Source organism: Delphinus delphis, chromosome 21 (assembly GCF_949987515.2).
Source record: "Delphinus delphis chromosome 21, mDelDel1.2, whole genome shotgun sequence".
Lineage (NCBI taxonomy): Eukaryota > Metazoa > Chordata > Mammalia > Artiodactyla > Delphinidae > Delphinus > Delphinus delphis.
In genome coordinates, this window is record NC_082703.1 from 24,841,741 (window position 1) to 24,854,574 (window position 12,834).

The 12,834-nt window shown below is 47.7% G+C and overlaps 1 protein-coding gene across 2 annotated transcripts in view; it reads left to right on the forward strand.

Moving 5' to 3' along the window:
• DLGAP2 (DLG associated protein 2) overlaps positions 1–12,834 on the forward strand; it is a 719,605-nt gene that overhangs the window by 678,699 nt on the left and 28,072 nt on the right. For both annotated transcript variants that reach the window (XM_060001227.1, XM_060001228.1), the window contains exon 10: positions 12,059–12,408. In XM_060001227.1, coding sequence (XP_059857210.1) covers positions 12,059–12,408 — 350 coding nt within the window. The remainder of the gene's footprint in view (positions 1–12,058; positions 12,409–12,834) is intronic.

The window sequence follows — 12,834 nt, forward strand, 5'->3', positions numbered from 1 at the left end:
CTCCTCAGATGACATCTGAGAACTTCTGAAAAGAGGTCCTTAGTGGCCCACTAATTGCAACATCATTTCAGGTGATCCTTCCAATTTTGATGTTGATTCCCTGAAAAGGTAAGAATTATTCAGGCATAGAAACTGAATTGGAGGGAACTGCCTTTCTCTGACATTGAGGATGTCCAAAAGCCAAATACAGATAGCTCAAAATATTTTTTAAGTGATGAAAAAGTTCCACCGCTAACTTCCTTTTGCCTTTACAAAGATACTGGAGCTGTTCAAAACTCGACCTTATCGTTAGTGCTGCCTGGTTATCATTTATTTTCAGTAGAGGTGTTAGGCCAAAACAATTCGTTTAGGCCATTTTAACATTCCCAGGTTTGGAGGAAGAGATTGAATGAGGTTGAGGTTAATCTTTCAACCCCTTTTCAGAAGCCAAGAAAAGTAGAATGGTACCCACATATACATGGTGGGCTTGGTTTATGGCTTTAGGGATTTGGGTTATATCTGCCTGGATTCCTTTCAGATGACAGATAGGTGGCAGTGAAACATTGTAAGGAAATAGTTCTATGGACCATAGGAAACACATATTCATATGTGTAAAGCATTCCTTTATAAAATAAATAATTACATTGGATTTATTTCATCCTAACATAGCCACTAAGATGCAGAGCCATGCTGTGCTTTTTAAACACAAATAATGGGAGAGCTTTGAAATTCCCAGCGGATTTATCGTAAGGAACATTTATACTTCTGTTTATCGGTTTATTACTTTTTGGAAGCCAAGAAGGAGAGGGATAAGGAAGAATGAACTGATTGATCGTATCCAGTGTTACCATGAGTGTAAGACATAAGAAGGGAAAGGTTCGCCAGCTAAGGAACAGTGCTCGTTTCTGGCATGAACAGGTGCAGGTCTGCTGAATTCCTGGAGAAAAACCCATACGGCAAATAGGGGGCAAGGCCACCTTTCCAGTTCTTTAAATTGTCTGTGTGTGCTGTGATCGCTTTCTCTAATGGACAGTTGGTGTTTTCTTTATCGGTTTATGGGTTTATAGCAGGTCTTTCCTGGACTGCCATTTTGATCAGTCACACAATCAACGGAATCAAATCCACAGATTTTTATTTTGTCTAATGTCTCTAAAGTACTAAAGAGATGCTTCATGAAATGAAGGGAAACAGAATTTGCAATAGATTTAGAAGCTCTGGACACTCTGCAAATAGATAGTCACCGTGCTCAAATTTTCTCTGCTAATACTTGGTAGTTAACATTTGATCCCTATGGTGAGTTGTTACACAGTGGGCTATGATTCACGAAATGCTCAAAGTTCTCTTCTCTTCCGAATATTTACGGCATGGACTTAGATCCTAACTGTGGGACAGAGAAGTCTCCTCCCACATACTCTTTCCTGCAGACTGAGGCTTAGTTGTCACGGTGAGGGAATTTTCTGAAAGGCTTGTACTAGGTGGCAGACGGTGGCAAAAGGAAATGAGTTACTTTGGCACTTGGGGTTATTGAAGAGGCAGGTGCCGTGTGCTTCTCAAGGGATGCTCGGAGCCTACATCTGCATCCCTTGTATGTAGATGACAGGAGCATGGGGACAGAGTCTCTGAAGCAGAGGTACTTGGGAAAGGACAGATACAGGCTCCATTGCTATTGCTCCAAGTCTAGGTCTCCATGCCTACTTCCGCCAAGAAAATCCCCATCAGCATAATTCTGGCATCACACGGCAAGCATCTGGGGAGCAGTGCTAACAGAGAAACCCGTTCACTCTCTCAAACCTACAACCCAAGGTCCAGGTGCTGAAGCCAGTAGGATGGACAGGTGTCCTGCGTGGCTGAAACGGGGAACCCGCTAGGTTCCATGTGTTCAGTGGGCAGCTCTGAGGCTGGCAGAAATGAGCGAGACCTGTCACAGCAGCGGGAAAGTCCCCTGGGAGTCCAGGGTCCTCAGCGTCAAGCCGAGAGCGTCTTCCAGCTCAGCTCAGCTCAGCTCTTGATCAGCGACCCCAGCTGTCCTGGTCCTCAGTCAGGCGTCAGCTCCATCGTCAGGGAGGCCCAAAGCCCCAGTGTGCCCAGAGGGTGGAGGCCACAGAGGCAGCTGTGGGCAACTGGACCTCCATCCCTCCCGAGGGTGGTCTGCGTGGTCCTTTAGCTCCTGCCTGCAGTGCTCGGCCACCAGACGCCTCACACGCAGCCCTGATGTCTTTGTTCACTGCGCAAATCCGCAGAACCACCGGGGCAGGTGGAGTCTTCTCCCCACTGGGAGTTAGACGCAGGAAAATGCCTGATTGACTGGGCACCTTCCAGGCTGCAGAAAAGCTTCTGTTTCTACTCTCAGTCTGGATTTGTGCTCATCAGAGCCAAATCTGAAAGGTTAGGGAGAAGAAAGATGGATGCTGTCCTGCAGGTGTGGACGCCCACGGCAAGCCCCGCCCACACTCCAGGCACTTAGAGGCCCTGCCCGTGACTGGAGATCAGGGAGTTCCTTTTCTGAAGCCCCATTTGAATGATTCCTCTTTTCCCTTCAGTTAAGTTGGCGTTTTTTCTAGTCATGCATTCATTAACATGCAGGTGTGGAATTTAGAGATGTTTGTGTTTCTCTCTCTCCTTTAAGAAAATAATTCCATGAACCTGGTGCTAACTGAATATTAAACTAGAAAAGTCAATTGGGTTTTACACACATCGTGGTACTTTTCACAAACATGTCATGAAGTTGCACTTGGAGTCTGTCACCTCGAGCATCCTGTGTGTTTTAATGATGCGTCTGGCTCAGCGTCTCCTCTCCCGGGACAAAAGACCAGGAAAGCCAGGATTTCCTCACTCTTGGGTCCCCATGGCCTGGAATGTGCTAAACATTGAAGAAATAGTTGCTGAGTTTTTAATGAACAAACGGGTTAATTAGTAAGGGATGTTTTTCTCTCTGAGCTGCCCTCAGGTGGTAGCGCTGTTCCCAGTGCAGGTGGTTTTCACTCTGTGATTGATGTTACGAGTTTAGAGCAGAGAATAAAACTTTTCATGTGACGTTGACAGCACACTGCAGTCGCCAGCAAACATGCAGGGACGCATGGATCAGCAAACCAGCCCTTTGTGGGGACTCATTTAGAACCTCTTTGTACTTCATTACAGACTCTGCGTCATCTGTTTTCCAGCTCCAGGTGTCAGGGCCAGGTTTTCTTTTTAATAAAGAATATGGTGGGAGGTGGAGCCCAGGAATGGCAGGCAGCTGGCAGACCGACACGTTGCCAGCAGTGTCTGAAAAGCACAGTAAATGGCCACTTTGGTCCATGTCTCATCTCCTCCCTGTTTTATCTCAGGGCCCCGCTCGGGGATGACTCACTGTGCAGTCTCCGTGCCAACCTCTCCTCTCAATGCACCCTCTCCTGCAGGCCAGGGAGGGACACGATTTCCTGGAGATCGGAGGCTGCAGTGAGCCCTTCACGCTGTTAGAGGCCCCTGGTTTTCAGGGTCCCATTATTAATGGGGAATTCAGAGCAGATATAGTTCCATGGCCAGGACGAAGCAGGAGTTCACAGACACATTGTGTTTGCACAGTATTTGTCCTTGTGCTGGGTCTGCGAGCTTTGTAAGGGAGTTGGATCCATCCTTTGCAGAAGGTGAGCGGGACCTGCAGCCCCATGGCCGCTGACGGCGGTGCCAGGATAGGGCCAGGGTCTCACTGCGTCCAGGCAGAGCCGCTACACCCCATCCCACGCCCCTAGTGGCCGCCAGCGTCCTGGCCGCACGAGCTGTTCGTGCTCAAACTGTTAGTGGTTACTGACTCAAGCAGGCCCAGAAAGGTCACCGGGAAGCCCCCAGCCGGGAGCTCTGATTTATTGGCACAGCTGACTGCTTGATCTCAACACGGCACACACAGAAGATGCCTCTGGCGCTTGTCCTGTGCGTCAGGATCGATGACTGTGTGTCTGTTTCTACTGCAGTCACCTGGAGATTGTGACTATGTTGTCCGTATGAGAGGTTTGGGGGGTCTTCCAACCTTATGGAACTTTCCGGGAGAAGTAGACAATATTTAGGATGCATTCGTTAGACGCTGAGCATCAGTAGGTGTCAATAGCTCAGAAGTTATGGGTTGATTTTACCCTTGCAAGTAGCATCAGCTTTATCATTTTATTTATTTTTTCATTGGAAGGTCGTTTTCTTTCCTTGAGTCAAGAGACAGTAGTGTAGTAACTCTGGATACTTTAACTCCAGTGGGTCACAGCTACATACTCCTTATTTGCCATGAGCAGACATGAAAATCGATGATTTCACCATCAAACAAAACCCCACCCAAGAATGACCCCCTCCCACATCTTGGTGGTAAAAATACAATTCTGGCACAACTTTAATGTAGACTTTATTCACGATTAAACGTCCCAAGTGAAACAAAGAGCAGCCCACATATTGCTTGTGAGGACAGGACAGCGCCTTCCACTACTTGATCTGCAAATTCTCCACGAACAGATTGACCCAAGTCACCCAGTTGTGTCCCTGTGATGGGTCTGTCAGCTTTTCCACTGAAATAAATCATTCTTTTCAAAAAATTTTTTCATCTAAGTTTAAAGCCTCCCATTCTCAAAAGATGCGGGACACAGTTGTGTCACACTGGACACTTGATTTGGGCGGGGGGGGGGGAGAGACACCCTCTGCTGCCCGTACGTTTTCATCGTTTTGTCTTGTTATCTGATCTCTGTAAGCTCAGCGCTTACCGTCATTATAATCAATTCCCTGTTGTGTTATCATTTTGTTTACTGCCTGGGCCCTTGAACACTCAGAATTCTGTACTTAGAAACTTATCTGATTCTTCACATCCTTAAAAGTTGGCTCATTCTCAGTTTTTTTTTTCAGAAAATCCAAGTTCTTCTTGTGCAAAGTGAGTTTTAAATATTTAAAATGAAAACAGGAAGTGTCTCAAACCGTGAAACAGCTGTCATCACTTCATTTTACTGTCTGCAAGATGTTAGATGCTGGTTAGACTATAATTTCTTGCTAATTAACACATCCGAGGTAGATGTCTGTGCCACCAGCCCATCAATGTTGCCCCAGAACTTGGGGGACCCAGACAAGTTTTTGTAACTTTAGGGAAATCACTGTGTGCACGCTGGTGGGATAAGACTTCTGTGTCCTGTTTGATTTACACTTATGTTTTGAGACTGACATTAATTAAAGTGTCAAAATAGCTTTAATCTTTTATGTCGAATCTTTGTCTTTGGTTTGGTTTCTCCAATATCCAAACTCTCATTAGACATTCATGGGCTTGATGACTGTAATTCCTTTTATGCTGTTATCTTTGAAGTTCTAATTAAGAGTGCAGTGAATTTAAGTGTCGCTGTTACATTCAAATAGAACGGCGATGCCTGACTTTCGAAAAATATTTTATCTTGATTACGTATTTATATGACAGAATGCTAATTTTTAAATTTCCTTTTTGGCTTGCAAATGACTTGTAAGGACTGAATTCAGAAATGTGTCCAGAATTCCAGGTGTGGAGGGATAACTGGGCATGCATTTAAAGTAACGATGTATTCACATTTGAGATTACTCAGAGCCATGTGGAAGCATAGGCTGAGCAGCAGTGTATTTCATCCCATTCAAGTTAGTCTACCTCCAATAAGATGTGTTTCTCCAAATTCTCCTTCAGTAGATTTGCTAACCCAACACTTTGAAGACCTAAAGGGAAGTCCTTATGACCGATGTCCTCTGCTTTATGTCATCTGTTGAACAGATGGGGGCTGCTCATACTGATTCAACTTTGCCTGGAGAAAACCTCTAGACCAGCACCGTCCAGCAATGAGAATGTTCTCTGGCCTCTGTCCAGTACTGTCCCCATTGGCTGTTCGTGACTATTGAGCAGTTGCAATGCAGCTCAAATGCGGAGGAACTGATGTTTAAGTGGAGCTGAGATGTTTAGATATTTCAGAAGTTTAGGTCATTTAAACTTGGCTCCGGGCTATGCTATTGGACAAAGCCGTCTGGAATGCGGCCCTTCTCACGCAATCAGGGTAAATCATCTACGAGGTTTTGGGCACAGTTCACCTGGCCAGCAGGGTCAGCAGCTGCAGCCTCTCCCCATCTGCCCAGCTCACACCCTTCTGACCAGGGCTTTGAGCCATTTCTTCAGAAAGGGTCCCAATGAGATTAACTCAATCCCGCATATATATACCGCATATATCTGGGAAAGTACGATTTTCACCTGCCTCTGCCGTGGTTCTCATTCCGCTCTAACAGGGAAGAGAAACGTGTCCCTTAAGTATCACTACTATTGGTTTAGTACAACTTTCATAGAAATCTCCCTAAAATGTATTATATGCATGGCTCCTTCCATCTTAAATAGTGTAATTAACCTTTTCTTGGTGGCGCAAAGTCTCACATTGGTATCAATAGACTGAGGAGAGAAGGCACGTCACAGAGCCGCTGCTTTCTGTCACCCCCATTATTTTCAGGGTGAGTCTCACCAACTCATCTGATCCCCAAGATATAAGCAGAGTCCAGACTAACTCAGGAAATGGATTAAAACACAAGTGCCTTTTAATCTCTCTCCCTAGAATCAGGAAGCCACTTGAAAATCTCCAGGGATTTTCACAGCATTAGACACATGGTGAAAGAAATCGATGACAGGCTTTTAAACCCAAAAGAATGTTCCTGCCTGGACTCAATTAAAAAATAAAAATAGAGTAGTCAGGCCGTCAGACACCTAAAGATGTTAAGTAATCATTTCATTTTTTACTTTAAAATTTATCTTTGATCACTTTTATTGAAACAAATCTTGGGATGTTTCGAAATCTCTCTGTTGATTCATCTGCTTTTTGAAGCTGTATACACTTTGACAGAATTACATTGCTAAGTTAAAATTCAAATTTTCATTCGTATATAATGTTTGTCTGACCTACATGTAGAAAATGATAGATGATACAGCCTGTAACTAACAATGAGCTCACTCATTATTACCTAAACTGTTCAACTGAATAATCGAATATTTTTCTTGAATGTGTAAAACGTTACCTATCATGGTTTATTTTAATCCGTGGCAGCAAATTAACATGCTCAAATGAGCATTTTTTGTCCTTTCTTTACTATATTTCCCAGCTTCTAATTCTAATTCTAAGGAGGCGTTTAAGAATATACAATTCTACTCCGTGAGATTATAGGTACCGGCATGTATTTGTCAAAAGAATGGACTTATGAATGAGTACCTTGATATACTTTATTTTTCAAAACTTCTGTCACAGTGTTATTTTACTAATCTAAAGTAGTTCATATACATTAATTTTTATTTACCCAAGGCTGACAACTGACACTTAATTTTTAAATTATCCAATTCAAAAGCATACAGTTGACCAAGAATATAAAAGTGTTGCATTGTCAGCAGTAAACAGCCTCATTCAAAGTCACACGAGGGATCACATCGTGTGCATATAGGGCCTGAGAGGGTGGCAAAAGGGACATTCAAAATGTGTGTTAAACGCCTGTCTTACGTCTGAAACTACAAATCCCGTTTGGACTTCTGTACTAACGTGTACTAATGGATCTGATATCTGGGTGCCTGGAAATCTTTATGTGTGTTTTCTGAATGTGTTTCTTTAACTTGTGTAAATTTACTCTCAAAACATTAGGTAGCGCCTACTTATTTCATTATAAATGTATGTGTTGGATTTTCACTGGAGCCATTTCAAGGGGAATCAAGTGACAAGTGATAAGGACATTCAGGGGCTTAAAACTGTCCCACCCTTGCACATACTTCCCCCATTGAGAAGATGGTGATTGGCTCCCAGAGGGTGGGAAATCCTCACGTGTTCAGCCAGAACGTTCCCTGGGCCGCTTAGCTAAACGTCGGCCCACGTGTCTTCAGGGGAGCCCCAGGTTCTGGGGGGACGTCACGTGGTCGTCCCCTGGAACAGCTCGTGGAAGCGTGGCAGCCCTGGAACTCCACAGCCAGTGGTGCAAACCAGCCGGCAAGGCTGCCGGGACCCGAGTCTACACTGCCTGCCTGAGGACAACTGCCTCAGAGGATGGCGGGGGATTCGATGCAGGGGTCCCATCCAGAATACCCCAGGGATTAGAGCAGGCTGAGCCGGGTCGAGGTCAGGGAAGGGAGGAAGGAGTCTCTCTAGTCGGCAGCTGCGGGGGCGTTGGGTCCCGTCCTGCCGCTGACTCTCTGGCTGCCCTCAGGAAAATGTTCAAAGATACTGGAACCTCCGTTTTCTCATCTGGGAAATGGAAGAACAAGTGCTATCAACCGGCAAGGTTGTTCTGCAGCTTCCATGAGGCTGAAGGATGGAGAGCTCAGATGGCCACAGAGACGCTCTCCCAGTTGTAGCCGTGCCCTTGGGTGTGCTCCTGGCGGGGTGCACGCTGATTGTTCTTCCCCGAGACTGTGTCTCCTAAACACCCCTACGGTGACCCGGTAACAGCCTCCGAAGAAATGAGGTGGCGCCGGGTGCTGGTTGCTGTTGGTGTTTGTCTTTCTATCCATTGGGGGAGGAGCCATGAGCAGCTGTAAGCGACCTCCGCTGTCAGGGCCGCCCTCCCCGAGACCGCGCTCCGCCGCCCCTGCGTGAGCTTTGTTCCCCGTCATCCTCGCGACAGCAGATAAGTGACGTTGTGGCTGCTTCCCTTTTACAGATGAGCAAACTGAGGCTGAGAGAAGGCAGCTTCTCCCAGATCACACGCACGCTTACATCACTTTATGTCTGAAGCAAGGAAGATTTACTGTAGCTCTGAAAGAACCAGAATGGAAATATGGGAGATTTCCCTTTCTTTTTTAAAAATTTATTTATTTTTTATGGAAGTATAATTAATTTACAATGTTGTGTTAGTTTCATGTGTACAGCAGAGTGATTCAGATAATATATACATATATATATTCGTTTTCATATTCTTTTCCATTATAGTTTATTACAAGATATTGAATATAGTTCCCTGTGCTACACAGTAGGACCTGTTGTTTATCTAGTTTATATAGAGTAGTGTGTATCTGCTAATCCCAAACTCCTAATCTATCCCTTCCTTCCCCTTTGTTAACCATGAGTTTGTTTTCTATGTCTGGCTCTGTTTTTGTTTTGTAAATAAGTTCACGGTATCATATTTTAGATTCCATGTATAAGTGATACCATATGACATTAGTCTTTCTCTGTCTGGCTTACTTCATTTAGCGTGATAATCTCTAGGTGGCAAGATTTCATTGTTTTTTATGGCTGAGTAATATTCCATTGTATGTATGTACCACATCTTTACCCATTCCTCTGTCGATGGGCATTTAGGTTGTTTCCATGTCCTGGCTCCGGACATAGGGATGCGTGTATCTTTTCAAATTAGAGCTTTTGTCTTTTCTGGGTATATGTCCAGCAGTGGGATTGCAGGATCATATGGTAGCTCTATTTTTAGTTTTTAAGGAACCTCCACACTGTTCTCCATAGTGACTGCACCAGTTGACATTCCCACCAACAGTGCAGGCGGGTTCCCTGTTCTCCACACGCTCTCCAGCCGGTGACTTTCGTGCCCACGGGGAAGAAGCTGCAAACTCCAAGCTCCGGAGTCAGCGCATCCACAGGTTGACGGCGTATTTGGTTTTTTTTTTTTTACCATCTTTATTGGAGTAGAATTTCTTTGCAATGGTGTGTTAGTTTCTGCTGTACAACAAAGTGAATCAGCTATACGTATACATATGTCCCCATATCCCCTCCCTCTGGCGTCTCCCTCCCACCCTCCCTATCCCACCCCTCTAGGTGGTCACAGAGCACCGAGCTGATCTCCCTGTGCTATGCAGCTGCTTCCCACTAGCTATCGATTTTACGTTTGGTAGTGTATATACGTCCATGCCACTCTCTCACGTCGTCCCAGCTTACCCTTCCCCCTCCCCGTGTCTCAAGTCCATTCTCTATGTCTGTGACAGCATGTTTTTATAAAACATTCACCAGTTAACGTTCTTGAAGAGGCAGGTATTCTTTGCTTTGCAGTTTTCCTCTCTTGGAGCAGTTCCTTAGCCTGGTGATGGGGCCGGGCTCCCTGACTCCTAGGACCTTGTGTCCTAGTGACCTGGGCCCCATGGGAACGATGCTGGGCTTTCAGCAAGCCCGTTCAGTCCTGGGTGTGCTCTGAGGGGGGCCTGGCAGGGCCGCGACGGTAGGTGTGCGAGGGAGGTTAAAAGGCTGCGTCGAGCAGGTCTGGCGGTCCCGAGGCTTTGCAGGCTGTAGAGGACAGGACAGAGGGCGGGACCAGGGCAGGAGGGACCGCAGGGTCGGTGGTGGATGCCTTGTGATTGACTGAACCCGGATGGACAGAGGTCTCCTTAAACCAAAGTGTTTTAGCCACTAGGACAGCACAGGCGGACAGGCCTGCTGAGGATGTTGAAGGTGCCCTTAAGAAGCAGACTTGAGGCACAAGGACCCTGGGGTGTGGATGACGTTCCGGGGGAAACAGGAAGAGCCGCTCGCAGCCCCACGTCCGGGAGGGCCACTTCCTTCGGCTGGCGACACAGCCTCCGGACTCGGGCTTATTTAGAACAGCAGCTAGTGGTAAGTGCTGGAGGTTGGGAGCCTTTCCTTAAACACCGGAATCTCCCACAGTAGAGCCCTGAATAAAGTCGGCTTTCCACAGTTTTCCTCTAGAGCTTGGTGGGTGTCTTTAAAGAGAATGCTTTCCGAGGTTTCTCGGGTGTAAACCATATTCAAAGCCCATTCTTCCAATAATCCTGTGCCCCCCTGTGTTTCCTACCCTTCAGCCCCTCTTTCCCATTCATCCTTTCGAAAATGTGTGCATTTCATAAATTTTCATGCGAAGTTGTTATGTCTTAAGATCATCCTGACATGACAAACTCATTTTGTTTTATTTGCCTGTGTTCATCTGGGATGACATTTGAGGCTTTATTTCTTGGGAAAATCCATTCACGCAGATTTAAAAATCACTGGCGCAGAGGGTAAAGGTTAGGAATGTTGGTTGAAGTCCCCACACACAGGAGAGGAAATGGTGCATTTCCACACAGCAGCAGGATGGTGATCCCCGGGCACGGTGTCTGGAGGCCCTGAAAGGAAACAGCTGCTCCGTCTGTCCTCACGGACGAGGCTCGGCCCTCCCAGGCCGTCCTCCTGGGCACGTCTGGTCCCCAGGCCAACAGCCCCCGACGCCTGCACCCTGCCTGGGTGCGCGTGCTTTGCGTGGTGATGAGGGTGCCCGGGTCCCTCTCGGAAACACTTCTGCCAATCCTTCCTTCCAGGTAAAGAAACACGACCAGCACCTATGGAAAACCCATTCCTTCAGAGCAGATGTGATATATTCCTGCTGTGAAAATTGGTAACACCCAGAGCCCAGCAAATCTACCTGATGAATTTGGGGTGCCTTCTAAGAGGCAGTTAATATCATTTCATGTCGACTTGCACTTATTTTCTTTGGGGGGTTTACTGTCAGCGTCATGTGTAGAACTCCAGTGTGTGCGGGGCTCAGAGGAGGCGAAGTGGTGGTTATGAACCGGGTAGACGTGGAGACCCGGGTCCCTTCTCAGTCGCCTCCTACGGCTTGTACCCAGGGAGCGTGTACTTATGGGGAGCAAAGAGCTTTCTGATACTGTGTGTTTTTCTCCATGATTAAAAGAATACCTATTCGTCAGAAGCGTTGGTAGGATATAGAGAACTGTCAGCCACACCGTCACTGAATGATGCCCGTGGTTAAAATGTACTTCCCATCTTCCTTCATTCACAGATTTTCTTTACGATAGATTCCATCTTAGGCTGGATAGTCGAGTAGGCCCTGCTTTTTTAACTTGGAGTTATAAGCATCTCGCCTGCTACCATGACCGGCGTGTAGACGATGGTGTGGCTTCCTTCTGCCCTGCTGAGTCAGACGTTACTTATTCTGCTGGATTTGGGGGTGTTTTTATAGTTTTTCGCTGTTATACACACATCCCTGTCGACTCTCTCTGAGCATAAAGGGTTTTCCCCACACTCTGCCTCATTTTGCTAGGCTAGACGTCGGGGAGAAACCTGCCCAGTGGCCAAGGGAGGGCTCGGTCGTGGACCAGATTCCCTGCGGGCGGCGGGGACCCGGCCCCGCTGACGGACCTCTGTCTCTCTTCCAGCCGTGTCCTACACCAACTACAAAAAGACACCACCGCCCGTACCCCCCCGCGCCACCTCCAAGCCTCTGATCTCGGTGACGGCGCAGAGCAGCACCGAGTCCACGCAGGACGCCTACCAGGACAGCCGCGCCCAGAGGATGGCCCCGTGGCCCCAGGACGGCCGCGGCCTCTACAACTCCACGGACAGTCTGGACAGCAACAAGGCCATGAGCCTGGCCCTGGAGACGGCCGCGGCCCAGCGCCATGCCGCCGAGGGCCAGGGCGGCTCGGTGCGGACCGGTGACAAGGCCACCCTCGTGTCCAAGGCCGAGAGCTTCCTCCAGAGCCGGCGCTCCTCCATCGGGGTCCAGGTACCTCCCGCGTGCCCCCCACGGTGACACAGACCAAGCACTGCTGGCCTTGGCCCGGGCCCTCGCAGGGACCCCGCGGGGCCAGAGGATTCAGAGCCTGGGCCCGGCCTTCAGGGGAGGCCGGCCTGTGGGTGCAGCGGGCGGGATGCCCCGGCCAGGCCCACCCGCCACCCGGAGGGCCCCCCCCAGGCATTTCCAGGGGCTGCCAGCTGCTTGGAGAGTATGGAAATAGGTTATGCTGACACTTAAGAAGGAGGTTTTGTGGTTGAAACCTGATTTTTAGTCTTGTGGCCGAACAGTAGAGAGGGGAGGAAGGGCATTGGGACCAAAGGTGAATGACAGGGAAGGGCTGCTTGTACGAAAAAGGGGCTCACAGCTACTCGAGGTGAGCCCGAAAGTCCCCGCGCCGACCCCAGGACGCTGGTG